The sequence below is a fragment of the Astatotilapia calliptera genome, chromosome 20 (genome assembly GCF_900246225.1).
Source record: "Astatotilapia calliptera chromosome 20, fAstCal1.2, whole genome shotgun sequence".
In the NCBI taxonomy this organism is placed as follows: domain Eukaryota; kingdom Metazoa; phylum Chordata; class Actinopteri; order Cichliformes; family Cichlidae; genus Astatotilapia; species Astatotilapia calliptera.
The window spans coordinates 27,382,617-27,408,627 of record NC_039321.1 but is presented as its reverse complement, the minus strand read 5'-3'; the positions used below and the strand labels follow the sequence as shown (position 1 = coordinate 27,408,627).

General features: G+C 41.1%; 1 protein-coding gene across 3 annotated transcripts; it reads right to left on the bottom strand.

The window, feature by feature from the left end:
* Nucleotides 1-20: 20 nt before the first annotated feature.
* ahcyl1 (adenosylhomocysteinase-like 1) lies at nt 21-25,840 on the bottom strand. 3 transcript variants are annotated; one of them, XM_026153251.1, is made up of 17 exons: nt 25,248-25,838; nt 17,334-17,448; nt 16,919-17,062; nt 16,139-16,239; nt 15,927-16,029; nt 15,572-15,666; nt 15,366-15,472; nt 13,905-14,021; nt 13,741-13,804; nt 13,555-13,643; nt 13,343-13,413; nt 12,949-13,043; nt 2,112-2,210; nt 1,902-1,970; nt 1,668-1,746; nt 1,354-1,474; nt 21-1,242 (listed from the first exon to the last, which is right to left on the bottom strand). In XM_026153251.1, the coding sequence occupies exons 1-17, from the start codon at nt 25,437-25,439 to the stop codon at nt 1,236-1,238; spliced, it is 1,668 nt and encodes a 555-aa protein (XP_026009036.1). In that variant the 5' UTR covers nt 25,440-25,838; the 3' UTR covers nt 21-1,235. The 3 variants fall into 3 exon arrangements, with proteins under 3 accessions (XP_026009036.1, XP_026009038.1, XP_026009037.1); XM_026153253.1 differs by lacking the exon at nt 25,248-25,838 and adding an exon at nt 19,728-19,959; XM_026153252.1 differs by lacking the exon at nt 21-1,242 and having other exon boundaries at nt 1,350-1,474; nt 25,248-25,840.
* Nucleotides 25,841-26,011: the final 171 nt, after the last annotated feature.

The following is a 26,011-nucleotide window of genomic DNA, read 5'->3' as shown; positions in this document are numbered from 1 at the left end:
CTCTCCTTCATTTTCTGTTCTCAGTTTGTCATGGTAAAAAGACTCGCTTTATTGCTGATTTAATGCAATCGTTTACATAGATAGTATACACTTATGTCATTTTGATCACATGAAATATTAAAGTGATCTTGTTGGATCAAATTAAGACGACTACAATCATATGCCTGACATAAAGTCTAATATATATATATATATTTTGCCAACACACAGCTCATACATTATAGTTATACTTACAACCAGAAGCAGTGGAAGGAAGACAGTTAATGTACTTCTAATAAATGCAGTTTTACAAAAAGGAATGGTTCATATAATTAAGCTCAGCGCTAGTATTATGTTGTTATAAATCATTTAAAAGGCACATTCATATCATGGCCTCAAAGGTACTATCCAGTCAGAAAAACTCTTCAGTGAGGCGTCTGGAATTAAAGTGAGCAAATGGAAACTTGGGATGAAATGAGGGAAGATAAAGCAGTCAAAAAGTGTTTTACCAGCTCTCTGTAAATCTTCTCCAACTGCCTTTTTAGGAAAGACATCAGCTGCTCCACACCCAGACATAAAACAACATCTTAATCTGTCATTAGCAAAACGACATTACTTGATCACAAGACGTGAATAAACAAGACTTCATCATTTTGTTTATGTAACAGGCAACAGTTCATCATCATCACTGCTATAATAAAGGATGACTGGATGTTACCTTTTAGGGCATGTATGCAGATACCATTGAAACAGATTATTTGACGTATATATAAAAACAAACATTTCTAAAATAATCTAAGTTGTAACACAGAGTTTGTTTTGGCTCAGCCTAAACTCTGGCTCATGGAATGTACCTGGCAAATCTTAATGTCACGGTAGACAAAATCGAAAAGGTATCCTCTGTTTCATTCTTACGGCCATCATTTGGCACTGTGCGTAAATGGGGTAAACAAATCAGCAACTCTGTGATCTAGTAACATAATCTGAAGCAACTAAATACGTGCACATACATCATAGCATGCAAGTAGGCTTTTGTTTAAACACCTGACAAGACGTGTAAAATGTTAGTTGGTTATATGTTTTCTACATGCCTTAACTCGTCCTTTTTTATCATTTAACTCTACTTCTGAGGTGCTTTTAATAAGTTACATTCAGCATAAGTAAAATAATTCCTCCATTCTGTAGCTATTTAGAAAATAAAATAGATATCTCTGTTTGTTGCAGGGTAACTGTGCGTTGAGGATCGGGCATTCTCATTAATACCTGTAGAGAAAAAAACAAAACAAAAAGAGAGTTTAATTAAATACCAGTTTAAAAAGTGAAAATATGGACTGGTGCGTGATAATAGAAGCAGAAAAAGGCAGGAGCACCTACCGGTAATAATTAGGTTTGAAAGGGCCATTCTTGTTGAGGCCCATGTATTTGGCCTGCTCGTCAGTCAGCTCTGTCAGGTGGGCATCAAAGTTGGGTAGGTGCAAACTGGCCACATACTCGTCTGGGGGAAAGAGACAAAATGTGTGTGATGTGATCTTTTTAGTGAAGCCACAGGGTGGCAACAATGAGCAGCCTTTCAGAGAAACAGTAAAAACTAATTAGACTTCACAACTATTGTGATCCACACTTGCATACTGCTTTTCATTTCTATACCAAAGTAGCACAGTTTCAGTTTAAACAAGGCTGATTCTTACCCATTTTCTTTGGAAGGAGATACACATCCTGTTTGTAACGTCCTTCTGGAGCATTAAACAACTCAATCAGTGCCAGGGCCTACAAAACACAGAGCACACAGTGTTTACATGACTCACAATCTAGGAAACTATGTGCCTGCAGACTGCAGGTAGTTTAGTAAGAAGGGACACTGTTATTTACTCGCCCAAGAAGTTACTGACACTGGCTCTAAAGGAAGAGTAGAAATTACTAACCTGAGTTGTTGCAGTGATAGACAACACAAATGTCGGCACTGTGGAGCAGCTCAGATTTAAGAGGCGACCCTGGAAAAAAAAAATACAAGATGTCTGACAAAACTGTTTAGTGCTGAACAAACTCCTGTTTCAACCTAGTTATGAGCGATACAAACACAAATTTTTGAGAATTTAAAAGACAGTTTTGTGAAGACTATTGAGGAAAGCTACTTCTGCCAGCAGGACGACCCTCTTTCCATCAGGCCAGATGATGTGGTCGACCTGAGAGCGAACCCTCTCCCAGGTCAGCTCGGGGCTGCGCAGGCTTGCCTGAGGACAAAAGACGTAAACACCATTGTGCGAACATTTCCATGTGGCTATGTTAGCATGTAAACAAAGAATAGTGGAACTCCTTGAATTAGAAACTTCTTCCAATGAATTCACAAAAATTGAGAAGTACAGCCAAGTCCATAAGCATTCATACAATCACACAATTTTTCTAGTTTTACCTCTGTGCACCTCTACACTCTGCATCACAGCAGATCTTAAAACTAAAAAGAGAGAATCAAGATGTGAACAAGGTGGAGGCTTTAAGCTTTAATTTAAGAGATTTAACAAAAGTATTACACTAACTGTTTAGGAAATTGCAGCCATTTTTATACACAGTCGCCCATTTTCAGAGGATCAAAAGGACTTGGAGTACTGGTTGACAAGCAATTTCGTGGTCATGTGAGGACTGTTCCCTTTTTATTAGTGTTGAACTTCTATTGGTTAACTTTTCATGCTCTTGACTCGAGCTCGTTGCAGAAGGTGAAAGCTGAAAAAATTAAACAAAGGCATCAGAGAAAGAGCAAATATTTCAGCAGTCACCAAATCAACAGTCTCAATGAATGCACTTGTAACGCGGTTAAAGGACCAGGGCGCCTGACTGCAGCCTCATAGACAATGAGCTATCAGAATAAGATTCGACTATGGAGCCTGAGGGTGTGAATAAAACACAGGAAACAAAAGTAGAGCTCAAATATATATATATTATGTTTGTTATGAGAAGTGTATAGACGGATGTACAAAAGAAATAAAAACATATGCATATATATCACAAACAAAAATAATGTTGACAATACAAAACAGCTTAGTAGGTTCCAAAAGGAGGTGGGATGAGGTGTAGTCCAGTATGTGATTTAGTTTAGTTCCATGGACCTGTGATAGGTCATTGTCAACAATTTGTGATTTAGTCCATAGGTTCACAATTCCTACCGCAACGTAGCGGTGGTCGGGTGGCTCGCCATCTCGCGCTGATCAGGGCAGATCGCGGGAGAACAAAAAAAAACCTGACCTAAACAAGGTCAAAAAACAGAAATTATCATTCACAGAAGAAAATGAAACAGCATTCTACTGCTGTGACAAAATAAATACATAAATAACAAAGTCAAGTAATCAATGCCATGTTTCATACAACAATCAATAAACCATCATCTCTTATAATGAATGTCATTCTAAATACTATTCTAGAAAGACATTCTCATGGGTCCCATCAAAGTATATCAGCGTTAAAGCTAATAAATATTATCCAAAGTTAATCAAATATATTTACAAAGCTCATTTAATCACAGGTGTTGCGCAACAGATTCAATAATGTAAATGGAATTTAACTCAATGCAAAATCTCATAGGCCGTTTCGGCATTTCATCAGAAAAGTAACAAAAAACATCCAAAACGGACAAAACTACAAAAATCAAATCACTCGTTCAACTCTAGATACGTTAAATCAACATTCGGCCATAATGGAATAAACAAAAACAACAATATTCAATAGATGACACTAGTAATTGCACTTACTGTCGCTAGCCTAGCATTAGCTTACCGGCATTGTAGGATGTGCGATCGCGGCTCCGCATGTACATTAATTGTGACAAAACAAAACAAACAAATAACTCACCGTTGAGTCGAGTGTGAGGTAGTGTAAAGATGAATGAATCGGCCGGGTTATTGCACGCTGTCAACTGGCCTGTAGTGCAAAATTTGTCGTGATCTGACAAGTACGCCAACCACAGGGACAACAGCAGCCAGAGGAGCAGGGACATGCAGCTGATTGACCCGGAACTTATACAGGATTCATTCCCGCCACAATAAAGGGACTGGCGGAAGTGGGGTCAGAAGTTACCGTAGTTACACTCTCCCCCCCTAATCTCATGGACGTCCTCGTACATGGACTAGGCTGGCAGCGAATGACTGGTTGGCTGAGGTGTGAAGGCATCGTCTCCTCTTCTTCATCGTCTTGAAGAGCGAAGGAGAAGACAGAACTTAACCCATGCAGGAAGGTCTGAACGCTCTTTAACAGAGGCTTACCAGGCTTGATGTATTGCAGCCGATCAGGAGGATTCCTGGTGCGGGTTGAATGCCTCAAAGGTGGTTCTGCCTCAGGACTGAGAGGCTCTGATTCAGTAGGTGAGTGTTGTGACAAGTTACTTCTGGATGCTTCCGAATCAGAAGACAGACTTTCTTCATCGTGAGAAGTTTCGACAAGATCAACTGGCTCAAAGCCAGCTTCCACGGTTCCGCTAGCAATAACTTGTTCCTCTTCAGCAGGTACAGGTTCCTCTGAGAGGATAGCATTCTCTTCCTCTGTAGCCAATACTACAGGGACATCGGGCTGGTTGATAAGTGGCACAGGTTGCGGAGTATTGGGTAAGTCGATGGTTGTTGTGAAGGTGACAGGTTCAGCAGAGAAGGGAACAGGTAGGTATGAAATTAGTTCCTCTTCATCATTGTTATCAGCATCATCAGCACGTACAGGAGACACGGGTAAGACAGGCATTTTCCTCTTCTGCTTAGTAAGCATTTCCTTTTCAGGTGGTAAATACCCACAGGGCAGTAGGAGGTCTCGATGTAAAGTTCTCAGGGGCTTGTCTTGGCCTTCGGGTCGAACTGTATACACAGGAAGAGTGCCGGCTTTCTTCACTACAATGTACACAGATGACTCCCATTTATCTGCAAGCTTGTGTTTGCCTCTTAGCCGCACGTTCCTCACAAGAACTCTGTCTCCAACATTCAGCTGTGATGCAGTGACATTTTTATCAAATCTGTTTTTGTTACGTTTCATCACCTTTTCTGAGTTTTCGATGGCCAGCTTGTAACTTTCTTCTAGGTGGGACTTTAGTTTGTCCACATATTGTGTGTGGGATGTTGATCCTTCTTTGGCAAGGGGTAGTCCAAAGGCCAAGTCCACCGGTAAGCGAGGTTGGCGGCCAAACATAAGCTCATATGGTGAAAAACCTGTAACATCGTTCCTTGTGCAATTGTATGCATGCACCAGGGGTTTTACAAAATCTTTCCAATGGGATTTCTGTTGAGCTGTGAGTGTTCCTAGCATATCCAGTAATGTTCGGTTAAACCGTTCAACAGGATTGCCTCTTGGATGGTATGGAGTGGTTCTTATTTTGTGGATCCCAGCCATTTCACAAAGCTCTCGGATGATTCTGGATTCAAAGTCAGGGCCTTGGTCACTGTGCAAACGTTCTGGGATACCATAATGCACAAGAAAGTTGTCCCATAAACATTTGGCAACAGTCCTGGCTTTCTGGTTTGGTGTTGGCACAGCAATGGCATATTTTGTGAAATGGTCAGTTATGACAAGTATGTCTTTGACTCCACGATCTGGTTCCACAGAGAGAAAATCCATGCACACCAGTTCCATGGGATGAGAGGTTTTGATATTGACCAGAGGTGCGGCTCGTTCAGATGGGGATTTACGTCTCACGCATCTTTCGCACTGTCTTATTTTATTGACCACATCACTTGTCATCTTAGGCCAATAAAACCGGGAACGGACCAAGTCCAGCGTTCTGTCAATTCCCATGTGACCCATTTGATCATGTAGGTGGTTGAGTACAACTGGTCGATATTCCTCAGGTAGCACTAGCTGGTATGCGAAGTCACTTCCCACTTGTCTCTTCCTGACGAGAAGGGTGTTATGGAGCTCCAGTTTATTTACTTCTCGCAGTAATAGAGGTAGATCGGGAAGTTCTTCCCTCAGGAATGGCGGTGGTGACTCGCCTCGTTCAACCTGAGCTATGACATGCCGGATGACAGGGTCAAGGCGTTGTTTGGCTGCAAGGTCAGCTGTTGAGATTTGGGGGAGTACCATGGAGGTGAACTGGATGTCGTCCGTGAAACTGTCAGGCAGACTGTCGACATTGACAGACATGGATAACACCAGAGCAAGATCAGGATCCGTGCTTGAACTGTACATCAGATGACGGTCACAAACTGCTTTGATGGTATGCTGGTCAATAGAGACATAATCTGGTTCATTGAGATGTTGCCATGCAAATCTCCAGATTCGCTCACGTTCTTTCTGTGACAGAGGATCATCAGACAGTTCACCATGAGGTCGGCGAGACAAACCATCAGCATCCGAGTTATGCTTTCCTGCTCTGTAGATTAATTTGAAGGTGAAAGTGGACAAAGCTGAAAGCCATCTGTAACCGGTAGCGTCAAGTTTTGCTGATGATAAGAGGTATGTTAATGGGTTGCTGTCTGTCACAACTGTAAACTGAGCACCATAAAGGTAGTCGTGGAATTTTTCAGTCACCGCCCACTTCAAAGCAAGAAACTCCAATTTGTGGGCGGGATACTTTGACTCGCTCCGGGAAAGGCCTCTGCTGGCATATGCTACAGCTCTGTTTTTTCCATCCTGCTCTTGATACAGCACCGCACCAAGACCTGTGGCACTGGCATCAGTGTGGAGTGTGTATGGTTTCTGGGGATCAGCAAATGCCAGAACTGGGGCAGAAGTGAGTTTGTCAATAATGGACTCAAAAGTTTGTTGACACATTTGCGTCCATCGTCCTCCAAATGGCTCTTTGGGGTTGAGGTAATTCTCTGGCTTTACAGTTCGTCTCAGTTTCCTCTGAGAAGGTGGATAACCAGCAGTGAGTTCATGTAACGGCTTGACAATGGCCGAATATCCCTGGACAAAACGTCTGTAGTACCCAGCAAAACCAAGGAAAGATCTTAATTCCTTCAAGTTTTTTGGCACTGGCCAAGAAGTGAGTGTGGAAATCTTGTCCAGATCAGTTTCAACACCAGCCTGGGACACTACATGGCCCAGATACTTCACCGATGTCTGGAAGAACATGCATTTCTCAAGTGAAAGCTTCAAGCCAAAATCTTTGAGTCTGGTGAGAACTTTCATCAGGCGAGCTTCATGTTCCTCAAGAGTTGGTGCAAAGACAATGAGATCGTCAATGAAAACCAAGACTTCTTTTAGATTTAATTCTCCCATGCATTTTTCCATCAGCCGTTGGAAAGTGCTTGGTGCGTTGGTAATCCCTTGTGGCATCCGATTAAATTCCCAAAATCCTACTGGGCAGACAAAGGCAGTCTTTGCCTTATCCTTCTCCTCCATTTCGATTTGGTAGTAACCCGACTTGAGGTCTAGCACCGTGAACCACTTTGATCCTGCAAGTGCGGAGAAGGTGTCTTCCAGTTTAGGCAGAGCATAAGCATCTTTGATTGTTTGCAGATTGAGTTTACGGTAGTCAATACAAAGACGTATACTGCCGTTCTTTTTGCGTGCAACCACAATTGGAGAGGCAAATGGTGAGTCAGATTCTCTGATAACGCCAGAGTCAAGAAGTTCTTGCAGGTGCTTCCTGACAGCATCAAGATCTTGAGGGTGAATTGGTCGTGGTCTTTGCTTGAAAGGAGTTGGATCGGACAATTTGATTTGGTGTTTAACTTTGTTGGTCCTGCCGAAATCCAGATCGTGTTTGGCAAATACTTCAGGAATAGTGTTGAGTTTTTGAACAATGCGTTCTTTCCAGTCTGGAGTTAAGGGGGAATCTCCAAAGTTGTATGGTGGTTGAGATGGAGGTAACAACTCTATAGACTGGTCTGAATACTGGGTGGGTTGCTCTTTGGAAATGACCTCTTGGAAGGCGCTGATTTCTGCAATAATAGCTCGAGCTGGAATGTGGATTTCATGGTCGGACTCATTACTCACTACAACAGGCAGAGAATATGGCCGACGTTTAGGTAAGTCCACAAGGCAGGTTTTTACTAGGAGTCCACCAGGCAGAGAACTGGAGGTGGGTTGTTCCAGAATAACTGCTTTCTCACCTTGGAATAGCCTTGTGACCAGGCATCCCTCAAGGACAGTGGTTTGGCCGGCAGTAATCGTATGCGGTTGGTCTGACTTTAAGATTACAGGAGCATACTGGTCATTTGAATTCTGGATGTGGCGACACTGGAGGATTTTATAAACTGCAATGTAACCAGAACCAGATGGCAGGAATGACTGCTCAGAGAGGGTATCACAGTGTTTGCTGTACGCAACGTCAAGAGTGTTGGTACCAACAAGTATCATTGGGGGTGATTGCTGGACGTCAGGCACGACAAGCGCAAGTGTATCAACATTAATGGATGAACCAAGAAAATTAGCTGGGAACGTCATGTTAATCTCAATGTATCCCAGGTAAGGTACGGCTTGTCCATTTGCTCCTTCTACTTCCAACAGATCATCCAGTGGTTTGATTGGATGGTCTGAAAGGTAAGTATTATAGAAGGAAAAAGGAATCGTAGTAACCTGAGAGCCAGAATCAAGAAGACAGTTGAAATGGTTGCCTTTGATTTGAATTTGGCCTGTGCTTTTGGTCCCCACAAGCCCTTTTGGCAACAATGGAAATTTGTTGTGGTTTCTGGGACTGTTCGTGCACGCAGCTCCTGTGTGTCCCACCACAGAAACTCCTTCTAGTTTAAAGATGAAGTATTTCTAGCGTCCCACTCTTGCTGTTTTTTTCTTAATTGGCTCTTTTTCTGTTCAACAAGACTGGAGTTTGCTCTGTTGTTGCAGGTGGAAGAAACATGGCCATCTTCTCCACAGTTAAAACAGTACCATGGCTTGGGTCTGGTATTTGACTGAGGTGAAGAATGACTGGATTTGGTTTGTCGTGGCTTAAACTTTGACTCGGTTGGACGTTTTTGGGACAAAAGTTGGGACATTTGCTGTTGGAGGGTTTGGAGTTGTTTTTTCATTTCTTTTAGCTCTTCATTGGCTGTAGAGTGCCCACAAGAACAAGTACTTTGGGATTGGATGTTAGCTTTTTGTTTTGATGAACCGATGTATTTCTTCATAAGTGACTCCTTAGCAATTTGTCTGTCTTCTTCTGTCCGTAACGACAACAACAAGTCAGAGAAAGGTGGTGGGTTGTCCTTTTGCTGTTCTAATTGTAGTTTGGTTAGTATAGTGTTATCCCAACACCCACGACAAAACTGCTTCAGCAGATGCTTATTCATGTCAGCAGCTGCAAGTCCTCCTTGCTTTACAACAGTGCTGAGGGTTAGCTGCAATCTTTGGAGGTAAGCGGATGGTCGTTCACCTGGATTTTGAAGAATGTTTAAGTATTGAGCATACAATTCTTCACCATCTTGAACTGTTCCAAAAGCGGAGTCAAGTACACTTAGTATGACTGAAGGCAATGTGTTGGGACTTAGACCTTTAACCAAATCAGCAGCAGGTGACAACAGGCTCTCTATAATACGCCTGGCGACGTATAGAGCTGACAAACTGGGGTCGGCAAGCAGTAGATCAATTTGGGAACGCCATGATTCAAAATCTGCTTCACTACTTGGCTTAGGAATCCTTCCTGAAAAAGCACGGAGACGTAGTGAAGTTGTGGTGCTTATGTCTGGGTTTCGGACCACATGCTCAACAACAACCCTTTGTATTTGTGGTGGGTTGAGATCAGGGGCTGTGAGTGATACTCTTGGAGTTGGTCCAGTCTGGCTTTGACGAGGTCGTGCCCCCTGCTGGTCAGTGGAAACCTGTCTGGCAGGAGGTGAAGACAATTGCTGCTGCTCCAGTTCCCTTTCTTCTTCCTCTACACCAATGTCCTCATCTACTCCATTTTCCTCATCATATTCAACTTTTCCATCATCACCTGCTCCTGCTTCATGCAAATGTTGACCAATCTGCCTCATTACTGTCTTCAAGACATCTTCAAACCGGTGCCCGCTGCGATCAGCAATATGCTTGAGCTCTTTGAGGTAATTGGGAGGGGGACTGCTGCTGTCCTCCGTGGCGGCGTACTTACAGGCCAAAGCTGTGACGCGGAAAACAAGGTCGGCAACACTTTTAGAACAGTGGGTGTATGGCAGAAACGGCTCTAGAGTTGTAAAAGCAGTGGTATCTACAAACTCAGCGATCAGGTTTTTGAAGAAAGTACTTGCGGGATCATTTACGTAAAAATGACGGCTAAGATTCCCATAAGTACGCAAGTAGTCAAGAATTTCATTATCGGATTTTGTGTTAGACACACCGGAGATCATCACAGACTGTGATATATTTATGCCAGAAAGTGCAACTGAATCCATTTTTGATTTTATGTTCAGCAAAAGCGAAGTAAATAAGTAAAGAAAATTGTACGTAAGACCCCAAAATATTCACACACAAAGGCTCCTGACTGGCTCGCCACTTGTAACGCGGTTAAGGGACCAGGGCGCCTGACTGCAGCCTCATAGACAATGAGCAATCAGAATAAGATTCGACTATGGAGCCTGAGGGTGTGAATAAAACACAGGAAACAAAAGTAGAGCTCAAATATATATATATTATGTTTGTTATGAGAAGTGTATAGATGGATGTACAAAAGAAATAAAAACATATGCATATATATCACAAACAAAAATAATGTTGACAATACAAAACAGCTTAGTAGGTTCCAAAAGGAGGTGGGATGAGGTGTAGTCCAGTATGTGATTTAGTTTAGTTCCATGGACCTGTGATAGGTCATTGTCAACAATTTGTGATTTAGTCCATAGGTTCACAATTCCTACCGCAACGTAGCGGTGGTCGGGTGGCTCGCCATCTCGCGCTGATCAGGGCTGATCGCGGGAGAACAAAAAAAAAACCTGACCTAAACAAGGTCAAAAAACAGAAATTATCATTCACAGAAGAAAATGAAACAGCATTCTACTGCTGTGACAAAATAAATACATAAATAACAAAGTCAAGTAATCAATGCCATGTTTCATACAACAATCAATAAACCATCATCTCTTATAATGAATGTCATTCTAAATACTATTCTAGAAAGACATTCTCATGGGTCCCATCAAAGTATATCAGCGTTAAAGCTAATAAATATTATCCAAAGTTAATCAAATATATTTACAAAGCTCATTTAATCACAGGTGTTGCGCAACAGATTCAATAATGTAAATGGAATTTAACTCAATGCAAAATCTCATAGGCCGTTTCGGCATTTCATCAGAAAAGTAACAAAAAACATCCAAAACGGACAAAACTACAAAAATCAAATCACTCGTTCAACTCTAGATACGTTAAATCAACATTCGGCCATAATGGAATAAACAAAAACAACAATATTCAATAGATGACACTAGTAATTGCACTTACTGTCGCTAGCCTAGCATTAGCTTACCGGCATTGTAGGATGTGCGATCGCGGCTCCGCATGTACATTAATTGTGACAAAACAAAACAAACAAATAACTCACCGTTGAGTCGAGTGTGAGGTAGTGTAAAGATGAATGAATCGGCCGGGTTATTGCACGCTGTCAACTGGCCTGTAGTGCAAAATTTGTCGTGATCTGACAAGTACGCCAACCACAGGGACAACAGCAGCCAGAGGAGCAGGGACATGCAGCTGATTGACCCGGAACTTATACAGGATTCATTCCCGCCACAATAAAGGGACTGGCGGAAGTGGGGTCAGAAGTTACCGTAGTTACACACTGGCCACCTCAGTGACAGCAAAAGGCCTGAGAGATTACAGAAAACAACTAACCAAGTGAACATCACTCTCAAGGAGGTAGCTGTGTTATTGTCAAAATCTACAATCAAGAAACACCTTTATGAATGTAAATACAGTGTTCACAACAAGGTGCAAACCACTAGTGACACTCGAGAATGAGGAAGACCAGATTAGACTTTGCCAGAAAACATCTAAAAAGAGCCTGCACGGTTCTGGAAAAACATCTTTGGGTGTATGAAACCTAGATGAACTCGTACCGGAATGATGGGAAAAGAAAAGTCTGAAGAAGGAGAGAAAAAGTTCATAATTCCAAAACATACCATACTAACCTTCGAACATGGTGGCAACAGTGTTATGGGATGGGTATGCATGGCTGCCTGCCAGTGGAACTGGGTCACTAATGTTTGTTGTTGTGATTGATAGAAGTAGCAGGATTAATTGTATACAGGGATATACTTTCTGCTCAGATTCAGCCAAATGTTGCAAAACTGATCGAGCAAATGGATAATGTCCCAAAGAATGCTGCAAAAACTACCAAAGAGTTTCTCAATTTAAAGAAATGGGAAATTCTTCAATGGCCAAGTCACTCACCAGCAGAGCCAGTTTTGTGTTCAGTTACTGAATACAAAACCTAAGAGTGACCCACAAACAAGCAGCAACTTGAATGTGGCTGCAGTAAAGGCCTAGCAGAGCATGTCAAATGAGAAACACACACATTTGGTGATGTTAATGTGTTCTAGACTTCAGGCTGTCATTGACTCCAAAGGATTTGAATCCAAGTATTTAAAAAATCATTATATTTACATTTTTTCAGTGTGTCAGATTATTTTTGAGCCTCTGAAAATGTTGACGTATTTGAAAGAATAGTTTTTATACATTTCCTGCGTGTGATGGTGAACAGAGGCGAAACTACAAAAACTGTGTCATAGTCAAACTTGCAATCTTTACTGTATGTTTTGGATCAAAGGGGCACACAGAGATGTTACTTATGGATGTTTAAATTGAGATATTCAAGCCACAGGAAATTCAATGAGGAAAAACAAATTAAGTCACTTTTGATCATTTTCAAATTTCATTTTTGACTGAAAATTTAACAACACAGAGAACAGGATGTTTTTTTGTTTACAGACTCCTTTCTGTGTTTTACTTGTCATTTAGTGCCTGAATTTTCACACCTTAACCTTTCACTTTCACTTATTTAGGCTCCCCTACTGTTTATTCTAAGTGACCGTGCTTAAGAAGCTTTTAAAATCCATTGGGTATTTGTGGGGTTATTTGTTTGAAGTTTACCACATCAATCTCAGTATTGGAGTGTCCCATATTGCAGACGATGCAGCCATTCTTCATTCGGTCAAGCTGTTCTCTGGTGACGACATTCTTGTTGCCTGTATTTGAAGAAAAACACACGTAAGGTGTTGTTAACAGAGTCACCGAAGAGAGAATAAGCCAACGAAGATCAAATTTAAACTTGTGCTGCTGCTATAGCGGTGGAGTTACAGCTATATCTGTACTGGTGTTCATATTGCTGTCAACACACAAAACCAAAGAGCATCTGAGCATTTTGACTTTAAAAAATTTGGTTTTCACCCAAAGCCCTTAACTGTAATATTTAAAAAGACACATGCTGAAAATGTTGTGATTATCAAAGCAGAAGTAATGGATGTTACAGCATGGGGTACAGTACCAGTGCAAGTTATCACCACGTCCATCTGCCGAATGACCTCGCTCAGCTTGACCACTCGGAAACCGTCCATGCTGTGTGAACACGCATATTATAGAAGACCAGATTAGAAAAAAAAGAAAGAAAGAAAGGAAAAATCCACTGATAATATTCACTTGTTTGTAGCTTGCAATGCACAGGTGAGCAATGCTAAATAGTGAGAGTCAGTGAGTCACCATGCTTGCAGGGCACAGATGGGGTCAATCTCTGTGATGCACACAATGGCTCCGAGAGCTTTGAGAGCAGTGCAGCAGCCTTTCCCCACCTAAAGAGCACAAGACAGTGCACTAAAAAGATCTGCTGGACTTGTTAAAGTCATTCCATCTAAAGGTAAAAAAAAATTTAATAAAAGAATGATTCACCTCTCCATACCCACACACAACCACTTGTTTGCCTCCAAACATAATATCCGTAGTCCTCTTCAAGCTGGCAAAGACAACCAAAGCGACACATCATTGTGACCATATTGCTCCAAATACAACAAAACCTCATAACAGCAACTTTCTTGGTGATTAATTTTCCTCACCCATCGAGGATAGATTCACGGCAGCAGTAAAGGTTGTCGAATTTCTGCTTGGTAACCGAGTCGTTCACGTTCATGGCGGGCACACACAGCTTGCCAGCCTTAGACAGCTGGTACAGTCTGAAAGGACACATGGGGAAAACATGTTCAGGCATATATGCTGGCCGAACACACGTGAATCTTTCCACACAAACGTGGATGCAATTCTGTGTGACCTTACACTTGGCAGAATATCTGGCTAATGAAGTCCACTGAGAGCTTTGCATATACCGCAGAGTTGCTGTGCCCAGCATTTGAGCTTTGCCATGCTTTTCAAATATTCTCCCATCATCTAATCACAGCTGATCAGTAAAACTAACAGAAATGTATGCATTCTCCTGTCATTTTAAACCATTTGCTACACAAAAACTAACATTATGCTTGAGCACATAAAACTCCAATAAGCAAAACTAAACAGAAAATAATTTTAAAGCAGTGCTGGTGATTTTTATTTGTCCTTACCTATGACCAAAAAATTAGTCTGTGCATAAAAAAACCTGAATATGACTTATATAATGGCCTTTGATACAGGTCCAATTTCTGTTGACAAAGCCATTCATTCAAAGTCATTCATCATGAAATGTATTCACTGAGAGCTTAAATTGCTTCTAGTGCATCTCTATCTCCAAAAAAATAAAATAAGGAAATACCAATTAAAAAAAAAAAGGATTAAAAGCAGCTTAGTTAAAAAAAAGTAAAACGCAGAGGGCATGACTATGTTGGATAGTTTCTAGATTTATTTTAAACTCTAAAGTAGAGTCGTGTTCAAGACATAGGTACCAAACACACTCCACTAAAAGTCAAATCCGTGTGTGAAAAGCACTGCTGCAAATTATTTGTATTTGTTGGCTGCTACGTGCTGAACAGTACATCCCAGTTATGTTCAGGTAATTAGATCCTGTAACTGCCACTGTAGTGCTAATAGCAGTATAGTTAGTTTGTTTAGCATATATTTTGATCATTTTAAAAATGTTTTACACAACTGATATAAAATTCTAATTAGAAAAATTTTTAAATTTTAAAAAAATATCCATTAATGATAATTTAAGTTCTAACCAGTGCACTTGTCACAGCACAATGATTTGTCCTTTATCTTTTAATTTATTAAGTATTTACATTAGTTTGACTTTTATATTTTGTTGTCAGTATATACAGTACTGAATCTGCAAAGAGCTGATGAGTATTAAATGGCTCAAAAACACTGCGACAAGCTTAATTATTTATAATTCATAATAAGCTGCCATACGCACATGTCTATGCTGTAAAGAATATACAGCCTGGGTCTTACTGACATATTTTATAATGAAACCAATGTGAACCAAAAAGAATTACCAGACAGAAATTGCAGTTCAAAATACAAAAAGGCACGTGCTGCAGATAAAATGTAAACTCCACTAAAGCTCTAGATTTGCGACCTCATCTGACCTGTGAACACCAGTGACACTCTCCTCCACAATGCCCCTGGCTTTTTTAAAGACGCTGGGATACTTCTTGTAAACCCAGTGGGTTAAGTCTCCACCATCATCCAGGATCTATGGGGGGGAAAAAGTCAACATGGAAGATGTGCACACAGAAAAGAGCGAGAGATTAAGACAGGCATTACATTCATCACATGACTATCCAGGTAATACCATATTGGCCTGCCAGCCTTCAGTGTTGACACAGCGATCAATACACCACCAGAAGTCGTCCTCTGATTCACCCTTCCATGCAAACACAGGTACCCCTGCAGGAAACAAAGCACACATAATTACAGGCAAAGACAGCATGAGCCACAGCTACATTAGTGCACATTACACAGTGAAAGGAGAGGTGCAAAGTGCTCTTAAGTTTTAAGCTTTCTTTGGGTTCATCTAACCTTATGAGCAATAAAGCAAAGAAAAATACTTTATTTTATGTTAGATAGTACATAGTTATTTGGAATTACATATTTTTTGTTCCACCCTATTGTTAATAGGCCTCTTCTTGCTTCTTTATTATACTTACCCGTCTCTGCAAGAGCAGCAGCCACCTCATTTTGAGTGGAGTAAATGTTACAAGCAGTCCAGCGACACTGGGCCCCAAGTGCTACCAGAGTTTCAATCAGGACCTGAGAAGGACCAATGAAATATGAAGATAAAGAAAAAAGTAACAGACATAAGAAGAGAAAAAGATGTCACATTAAAGGGACCGCTGATGAGTAGGATGAGCGGACGTACTGCTGTCTGAGCAGTGATATGGGTACAGCCTACTATCTTTGCCCCAGCCAGTGGCTTCTCCCCCTGGGCTCTCTTCCTCAAGGAGATCAGGGCAGACATGTCTGTGGACGAACAGATCAAGCAGCAGTTAATGGTACCTGAGAGGACACAAAGGCCAGGTTTTGTTTTGGGCGAGATAAGAAGGAAAGACCTTTTCGAATTCAAAAACAAACGATACCTAGAAGGCGGATGTGCAGTACATGGCTGTAAAATGGGTACTAACTGAACAACAACGTTAGCAACAGCTGTTGCAACCCAGGTTTTAAGGCTGAACAACACTTGCCAGGCGCTTACGCCTACTTATCTCTCACATGGATAATGTAAACAGGCAGAAAGGCAGACAAGAACAGAGAAACAGCAAAAGAAACCACACCATTGTGTTTTGAATTGTGAAGAAAAGATCAAATGAAATATCATCATGTTCCAAATAACACCAGCTTTGGGTCATAAACCACAGACACCAGGTAATCTATATTTTAAATTAATAAAAGATGACGAACAATGAAGGAATACATATAGTGTGTAACAGTGTAGTTACATAACTACCCTATTACACACCTGCATCACGATAAAAATCAATATGTGGCCATCTTTTAAATTTAAACTACATCATCCTGTTTGAAAAAAGGATTTCATAAGAAAACTTTAACCTGTTATGATCAAAGTACAGACAATCATAGGTAAAAATCTTTCATCTTTGAAATGTCCACAATGCGCCAGTGAGGTCTGATGCATACATACCTTGTTCTGCAATTTCAATTTCTCGGCGCCCAAATTCAGCTTGTTTGATGTTCTTCACACAGAAGTCGCTGCTGCCGTGGGTGTTGACCTGGGCTTTGTCCCGGGGAGAAGTTTCATCATCGGAGCTGTCAGTGTAGGATGCAGCTTACAAATAGAGAACACAATAGGTCACTTTTGTGGTAAAGCACACAAAAGAGCCAGTTGTGAAATTTATGCTTTCAATGCATTGTGTAAAAGCTGGAGCTACAGTGTGTATTTTTGTGATGTATATGAATAGCTTTTCCAGGTGGACATGCAAACATAACTCAATCAAAGAACTGTTAAGTGAACTTCAAAAACATACAAAAAATGTTTTGTTTTGTTTTATGTATGACTGAAGTAATTGCTCAGTTTTCAGCAATGAAAGTGAAAGTACCTGAGCTGTAGCTGTCTGTGGAGGACTGCGAGATGGACCGTGACAGCGAGCGGCGCCCTGCCTTGGTCGGATACTTGCTGAATTCCTGTTTGTCCTCTGCATTCGCAAACTGAATCTACAGAGAGCCAAGGAAAATGCCACACAGTGTAAACATCAAAAAACAAAACAATCCATTTATTTAGCGATTTGATATTTGAAATCTTCTATCTCTATGGATTTATCGGACGTCAATGGGACAAGTGGAGGTCAATAGGACAAGGTATCATCGTGTTTCACATCTTAAAAGTGATGACACTATACCTTACACCGTACCTTCACACTTCATTAGTTTATGTTTGCATTCATTGTCCTGTTTCTGTTATTATCCCTTCTAAAGATAAATCAGCTTGTTACAGGAAATCACAGGTGGATCAAGAACAAGGGTGCTGATGCTTATTTTTAGATGTTCCCTTGTGATTTATGTTTTGTTCAAATGCATGCGCTTCAGTTATTGTTGGTTGTGATTCATCGTGTCAATCCAAGCCTTCAAAGGGCCCAAGATGAAAGATCTGGAAAAAGATAAATTGGATCACCAAACAGCTAGTGTGGCTATTTTCTAGCCAGGCATTTGATTAAAGTCTAAACTGTTGAATCTCTAAACCAAAGCACTGGAGAACTGATTTTAACTGGTCACAGAACGGTAAATAGAGGACTGTATGAAAGACACAGTTTAGGCCAACATCACAGGCAGCTCAGTTACTCAGTGCTTATATTATAGGTAATATTTCTGGTACCTTTTTGTTTTGTTTAATTTTGTAACCTAATGATGACAGAAAAACAACTACTGCAAGTTTAGCAAGCTTGGTAAGTATGACCATTATCTTCCATGGAAGGACCAACAAAAGCAATGTTACCTAAACATTACTATGTACTATCACTGTCTGCCTTTCCAATAATTTCTACCCGTGTCTTTGTGTAAAGTCTGTGACCTCATCCATGATATTGTGCCACGTGTCTTCCTCACAACACTGTTTAACATCACAACATTGTATAATGTCATAAAAGCATGCCTAGTGTCCACGCACAAAATACTTTTTTCCATGAAAAATGTTACAAGAAAATTGTTCACTTGACCATGTCCAAAGTTCATGACACCTATTCAAAGGTATTCTTATTTCTTGAGCTTTTTAATTCTTCGTAGTCTTCATGGTCATGCAGTCGAGGAGTGAGGATTTCAGAAGGATAGATCTTTACACAACTCTACCATAAACATTTACTATGAGTCAGTGATAAATTGTGGCAATGCACAGAATTCCCTCTGTCTCCTATTTAAATCTTCATATCATGTGTTTGGACTGCAAACTCAAGTGCAGACTGACAGAGTTGACACAACACACAGATGAAGAATCCGGGAACACATGTATCCCAGATTAACAAGAGTGAGTCGGATCACACTCGAGTATGTGTGTGTACACTGCACATACATCAACCTGTAGCTATGTCCTTCAGGTAGAGCGTACTCTTAACAATTATGAAGAGTAATAACGCATTACTGGAACAAAATCCAATTAACAGATTTTCTTTATACATACAAATTTAGTTCTGATAGAACGTTTTACGGGTGGATGCAACAGCTACACATGACTTCAAATCAACAAAATCCCCCAAAAAGCTGAGGCTGATTGAATGGGCTAGCATCAGCATAATGCACAATCACTAGGGAAAACACCCCAACATAACCATAACTTTAATTCTCTGCTTTTATCCTAATTACAATGATCTTCATTAACTTAAAATGTGTGGTCAAAACTAACCTTATTTACTCAGCATTTTAACCCACAACGCCTCTTTCCATGAGCAGTGACACCTGGGCTTCAGAAACCTACCGTGTCGGTATAAAGAAACTCAAGAAGCCTGTGAGACAGGCTAAGCTCAGGAGAGCTCTGCATGTCTCTGTTTTCACAACTGTGAGTGTGCTCCATCTCATATGTTCGCAAAATATGTCAACATGAGTACTTTTATGTTTACTTTGCATCACTTTGCAGCCTTGAGGATTCAACAGACATTTCACACAGTCTCTTGAGCTTTACTGAATTGTTCTTTCTCAATATTCAGACCAAAATCAAGAGGCTAATCGAATTAATGATGAATTACTCAGCGTTGGTGAAGACAGCATTATGTTTCCACTACGCCTACACGGGGAACCTGTGTGAATAACCTTGGTGTTTACTAGGAAAAATTGCACTACTCCCTGCAGGTAAACTGAAATTTATGTTTCAAGGGGAAAAAAAAGTTTCTGTTAACTGCAGGAAGAAGACAAAAACCTGCGACTGCCAAAAAATACTAAGGCTCCTGTGTGTTTGAGCTATCTAGTATCTAGAAGAAGTTCTCAGTGATACATTAGCAGCAACTCACCCTTTCTCTCCCATGCCCATGCCCATGCTTGTGTGCCATTGTTTCTTCCGTTTTCCAGCCTATCTGCCTGTTGCTGTGTGTCCTCTGTGCAGTAGTACTAGGTGTCCCTGATGCTATTATCCCAGAACACTCCCAGGCAGAGCCAGGGGGAGGTTCCCACCTATTATCATGATTTCTAATGGCCAACCTGGAGAGAGAATGAGAGAGAGAGAAAGACCTAAAGAGAAAGGGAGGGTTTATTCCAACCAAGCTTCTCTTTCTCTTTAGTCTCTCCAGTTATGCCCTTGAAAACTTAACGCTAAAATCTGCAGGTTGTATGTTATGGTGAGTTTTTAATTGCTGAGGCAGCACATGCAAAAAGATTCAGGTATATATGTAGGTTGCGCACGAACGAGAACCGTTTCAAAATCACGTGCACACAAAGTAATAAACAAATTTGCCTCAGCTCTTATTTTACACCTATGCGCCTGATTTGCACAACTAAGGTAAACAGAGATTGACAGAAGGAATTAAACTCTGTTTCCATTAGCCTTCTGCTGCATCAATACGTGTCCCATGCAGTCCCTAAAGCTAAAAATACCCTTTCTCTCCTAGATAGCAGGCCAGGTCAAAGACTTAAGCTGTGGAGTGTGACTTTCAGTCAGTGTTGTAAGGGCTCAATGTAGGCCTGACATAAGGCGACGCTAGCTACTTAGTCAGACACAGCTAGTGCTCTAAATCACTGCCCTGCGGAAAAGGCATACAGTCTTATCCACATCACCTGATCTTTGTATACAGACTACTCACAGTGATTAAAACAGGTTCAAAGACATGTGGCCTGCAATATTTATATAAGTAAAAATGGTGCAGTGACACACTCAAAGGAGTGAAGTCCAGTTGCAGTTTTCAAATCAGGGTACTTCGTTTGGTGCGCAAAGGCACCTGTTTAGATCAACACATGCATGACCGATTACAGTGTTGTGAAAAAAATACAACTCTACTAATCCTTTCTCCAAGACTATCCAACCTTTACATAAGTAAAGAGCATAAGTCCTAAAGCAGTTCAGAATCCTAATCTTACTGTCAAGTTGTTTTTCCCCTGGATTATCTTACTGCACTGTTTATTAAGAAATCCAAACTCCTGATAACAAATACTGTAATTAAACTGTACCTGTACTGTACTTAGTGAATGCCAAGGGCAAAACCTAGAACATAGAAAATGGTAAAACTACTGAATGTGCTTTATTTTTAACCTCATGATGACTTTTCCTTCACTGGAAATGACTGTAAGTTTACACATGTAACACAGAATGTACCTGGTACATTTTATCTTTACATTTTTTCAAAGCACACTCATGTCTGTGTCTTTAGAGATGAATGTGAATGTCTCTGTATCCGATTCTGGCAGCAGGGCAACCATAATCATCCCTGCTTGAGCCCCTGCTTCACCTTTAACTTTACCCATTTTCTTTGCTGTGCTGTTTTACCACACTACATTTTCCAGTCTTCGTTACCACTTACCAGGAGCGGAAAAGTTATGTTTGACCTTCATGAATCTCTTCCATAATGTTGGCAGACACGCAGGATGAGATAGTGAAGCTAAGGTATCATCACATTTCAGATCCTACAAAGCAGCCCACAGGAATCAGATAAATATGATGATGCATGAACAGATTCACGGTGAGCAAGTCCCATTCCCAGGGGGCGTATTACATAACCATTAGATGGATTCAGAGAGAGAGGAGGCAGAGGATTGGTGTTCTCTGACTCATCTGCCCTCACGCTAACTCACTCGTTTTTAATTTGTAGCATTGACTTTGTTTACTCACGTCACCTTTCAATGTAGTAGTTCTGCTGAGTTCTAAGTCTTCTTTTCAATATGTCATTTATTGTGATTTCAATCAGATTGACACTCTTTCCAGTCATTTACAGTAATTTCTTTAATCATTCTTCTTTTTTTTTTAAGCAAACAGACTGCTCAGTTTGACACCGGGCTCTCACATTTATTCATAACACAGTGCTTTGTTTTCATAAGCACAGTTCACATTCCTACAATCCAATATGTTCTCATCAGGCACCCTGAGGCGGCTCACAGTCCACACATTATTGCATTCTGTGAGCTAGCAGCTTGAAATCTACGATGTTGAGAAAACAGGTGTTTTTATTATTCAGTTATTTATCAATTATTATAAACACACTTTGGTTAAACTTACTCAATTCACAAATCCAGCCACAAAGACAAGATGACAGGAATAACAAACATACCTAGTGCAATTTTTCCACACTGCGTAATGATACATTGCTTGTAGCTTACTTATGAGTGAGTTTAAGGGCGAGAAAAACCTACTGTTCCTTTAACAAGGTAAGTCAGATGTTTCAGTCTGAACACTGTTTTTTGATGAGCCTTACAGAATTCTAATAAGTGGATCTTTAAGGCATCATACAAAAAAAGTAAGCTCAACCCTGATTACGTAATAAGACAGAACTCGAGACCACTTGTGCATTTGTGTTTTTGAGGTGGCATGAAGTAAGTTTACTCCTGAGTGCTGAAATACTCTTTGTTAAAACACATATGAGCCGATATTTTCATTTCATGCACCTGTTATGCACAAATATCTAATCAGCCAATCACATGGCAGCAAGTTAGTGAATTTAGGCAAATACATGTGGCTAATAATACATGCTAAAGTTCAAAACAATTCACATCGGTGATGTGGGGAGATTTCTTAGCACACTTTGAACACATCGTCTAAATGTCACAGACTGCCTGAGTAATGCTGCTGCTGCTGATGTCCATCCCATTTATAATACAGTGTAATCATCTTCTAATGGGTTCATCCATCAGTACAACACACCATTTCACAAAGCTCAAATCATCTCAAACTGGCTTCACAGTGAGTTCAGTGCACTCAAATGGGCTCCACAGTCACCAAATCTCAATCCAATAGAGCTCCTTTGGAATGTGGAACGGGGGAGATTCACATTATAGGTGTGCATTCAACAAATCTGCAGTAACTGTGTGATGCTATACATGATAAATATGAACTAGCACCTTGCTGAATCTATGCCAGACTTAAGATAGGTCTGAAGGCAAAGGGGTATCCAACCTGGTAGTAGCAAGGTATATCTAAATCTAATCAGGCTTAATATTAGGACCACTGACAGGTGAAGTAAATAACACTGATTATCTCTTCATCATGGCACCTGTTAGTGGGTGGAATATATCAGAGAGCTATTGAACATTTTGTCCTCAAAGTTTAGAAGCAGAAAAAAATGGAAAAGTGTAAGGATTTGAGTTTGACAAGGAACATTATGAAGGGTAAACAACCGTTTCAGAGCATCTCCAAAACTGCAGCTGTTGTGGGGTGTTCCCTGTCTGCAGTGTTCAGTATCTATCAAAACTGGTCCAAGGAAAGAAAAGTGGCAAAGCAGCGACAAGGTCATTGGAGGGCAAGGCTCAATGAGGCATGTGGGGGGTGAAGGCTGGCCTGTGTGTCCAATCCAACAGATGAACTACTGTAGCTCAAACTGATGAAGATTTTTCTGACAGAAAGGTGTCAGAGTACACAGAGCATTGCAGGTTGTTGTTTATAGGGCTGCATAGCTGCAGACCAGTCAGGGTGTCCATGCTGAACCCCTGTACCCCCAAATGCACCAACAATGGGCACATGAGCATCAGATGAATAATTTTCTATGTGGTATAATTTTCTTTCATACCACATGGATGGCAGGGTGCACTTATCTGGGGAACACCTGGCACCAGGATGCACTAGGGGAGGAGAGCAAACCAGCCCTACGCTGGCAATGTTCTGCTGGGAAACCTTGGGTCCTGCCATCCACATGGATGTTACCTTGAGATATACCACCGAAGCATTGTTGCAGATAATGTACACCCTTTCATGGAAACAGTATTCCCTGATGGCCTCTTTCAGCAGGATAATGCACCCTGCCACAAATAGTTTGAGGACCACAACAATTTTGACATCTTGACTTGGCCTCCAAATTCCTCAGATCTCAATCCAATTGAGCATCTGTGGAATGTGCTGGACAAAAAAGGCTGATCCATGGAGGCCCCAACTCACATCTTACAGGACTTAAAGGATCTGCTGCTAATATCTTAGTGCCAGAGATCACAGCACACCTTCTAGGGGTCTAGTGGAGTCCATGTCTCAGTGGGTCAGCAGCAAAAGGGGGACCAATACAATATTCGGCAAGTGGTCGTAATGTTATGACTGATAAGTGTATATGCGAGTATTTAAAAGTGCAAAGCAGCTAACATTAGGTCATAACACAGATGTGTGAATCATAAAAATAGGTGTCAAACACAGGCAAAGTCACCCCCAAAGAACCATGGGTATTAGAAGTCAGAGGTCACCTTGAGGAACTGAAATATATCTGATATTACTAACACAGTTGCCAGACATTATAACTAAAAAGTTCCAGAGGGCTTAATCACCACTCTGTGACACAGTCTCATATGATCAGAAAAACTTCCCTGGTAAAAGAGTCTGCAGAGATTTGAGCAGGTTTGTTCTGAGAAACAGACAAAGAAGCCTCTAATCAGGAGTTCCATGATTATCCACTAGCCGGTACCAGATGCTGTGAAGAGCCACCTCATGTGGATTTTTGCTGTTTTCTCAGATTATATAACACGCAAGAAACTTAACATTCACAGGTTCTTCTCACAGGTGCACCCTGTGCTGCTTTTGCATGTTCATGATGCCTTTCCTCCAACTAACACTGATGATGTCCTCATTACCTGCACATGAGAACTAATTAAAGACAGATATAGAGCTCACTACACATTAATGTGATAAAAGTTTAGGTTCAGTTCCCATGTTATTACACATTTGCAAATCTCAAGGTTCTGTAACTGTAAACTACAGTTTATGGTGGATTTATTTTTTTTCCCCACAACACAAGGGTACACCTGATTAAATACCCCCTACTCAACTGGGGGACCCCACAGACTCAGTTGCGTTAGCCCTCACACAGTAGTTCTGCACTTTGCTGAGGTCTTAAATCAGAGGTTTAAGAGCTCAGCTTGGCTTTTAGTTGTTTCCTGCCTGCTGGCATAATGTTGACATTGTGCTTTAAACAGACGGGAAGGCAACTTGAAGACAGATTTTAACAATCATCTTGTCTTTAAAATTATATGTTCTTACCCCAGTAATAACACAGTAGAAGGTATTATTAGAGTAACACTACATATGAGACAGTTAGCAAAGCTTTCCTTAATAGCTGGCTTCTAAGATACATGAATATGGGTACTTTAAATGTTTAAGATTATTTTTGCACTTCCCACCTCACATTGGGATGGAGTGTCCATCATTCAAGAATGCATTAAAGCTCCAACAAAATTCCCAATGACAACTTTGGAGCAGACATTCACACTGCACCTTATTAACAATACATCAACACAGTACATTACATTGCCTACACTTGGACTTCACTGCAGCACGATGCGTACCAACGTGAAATCCCCTCCTTACTGTGTCTGTGCCCAATGGCAGTGACTGCTGGGAGCATCACGTTTCTTACCTTCTTGACGGATTTCAGTGTGGGGACTGCGGTGAACGCTGCGGAAGTCATTTCTCCAACGTTCATATTCACATCACTGCTGTTTTTGCTGACAGTCAACACGGAATATTTTTCCGCAACGTTTTCGGTCTCCTTGACATATTTCGTGCCCTGTTTAACCTCCGTCTTGCTGTCCACAACTGTGTCTGTCATTGCATCCGAGTGATATCGATACTGTTACTGGAGAGGAGAGGGGGGGGAACAAAAGCCGGTTCTGGATTGAGTTGAAACTAATACCCTTAGCTTCGCCTTCTTGCTCTCTTGGCTAAAGCTTCGTGGCTTAAAAATGACCGAACCGACGCTGAAGCACTACACCACGGAGCAAAGCTAACAAAGTAGCCCACTTCACTAGATATGACGCTTTTTTTCTCCCTTATCTACTTTCTAAAAGACTCGCACGGCCACTTGCTTCGGTCCTGCAGGTCTGCTGTCATCCACAGACGGCAACATCTCCCAAGGTGAGGGAGGGAGGGGGCGTTTTGTTGAGGCTGTCAGACAAACCAGTGGGCAGTGTGTAGGCGGTGATAAGCCAGTTAGCTCCAGTGGACAGGAAAGTGACTGCTGAATGTGTAACGGCTGAGGCCTCGCTACCCATAAGGAAATAAATTACATAATTTATTCGTCATTTGTGAGACTAAAATGTCAGATGTTCAGCACTGCAGTTTTTTTCTTTTGCTCTGTTTTTTATGCTTAGTGCTACACTTGACTGTTATACAGCCCCCTGT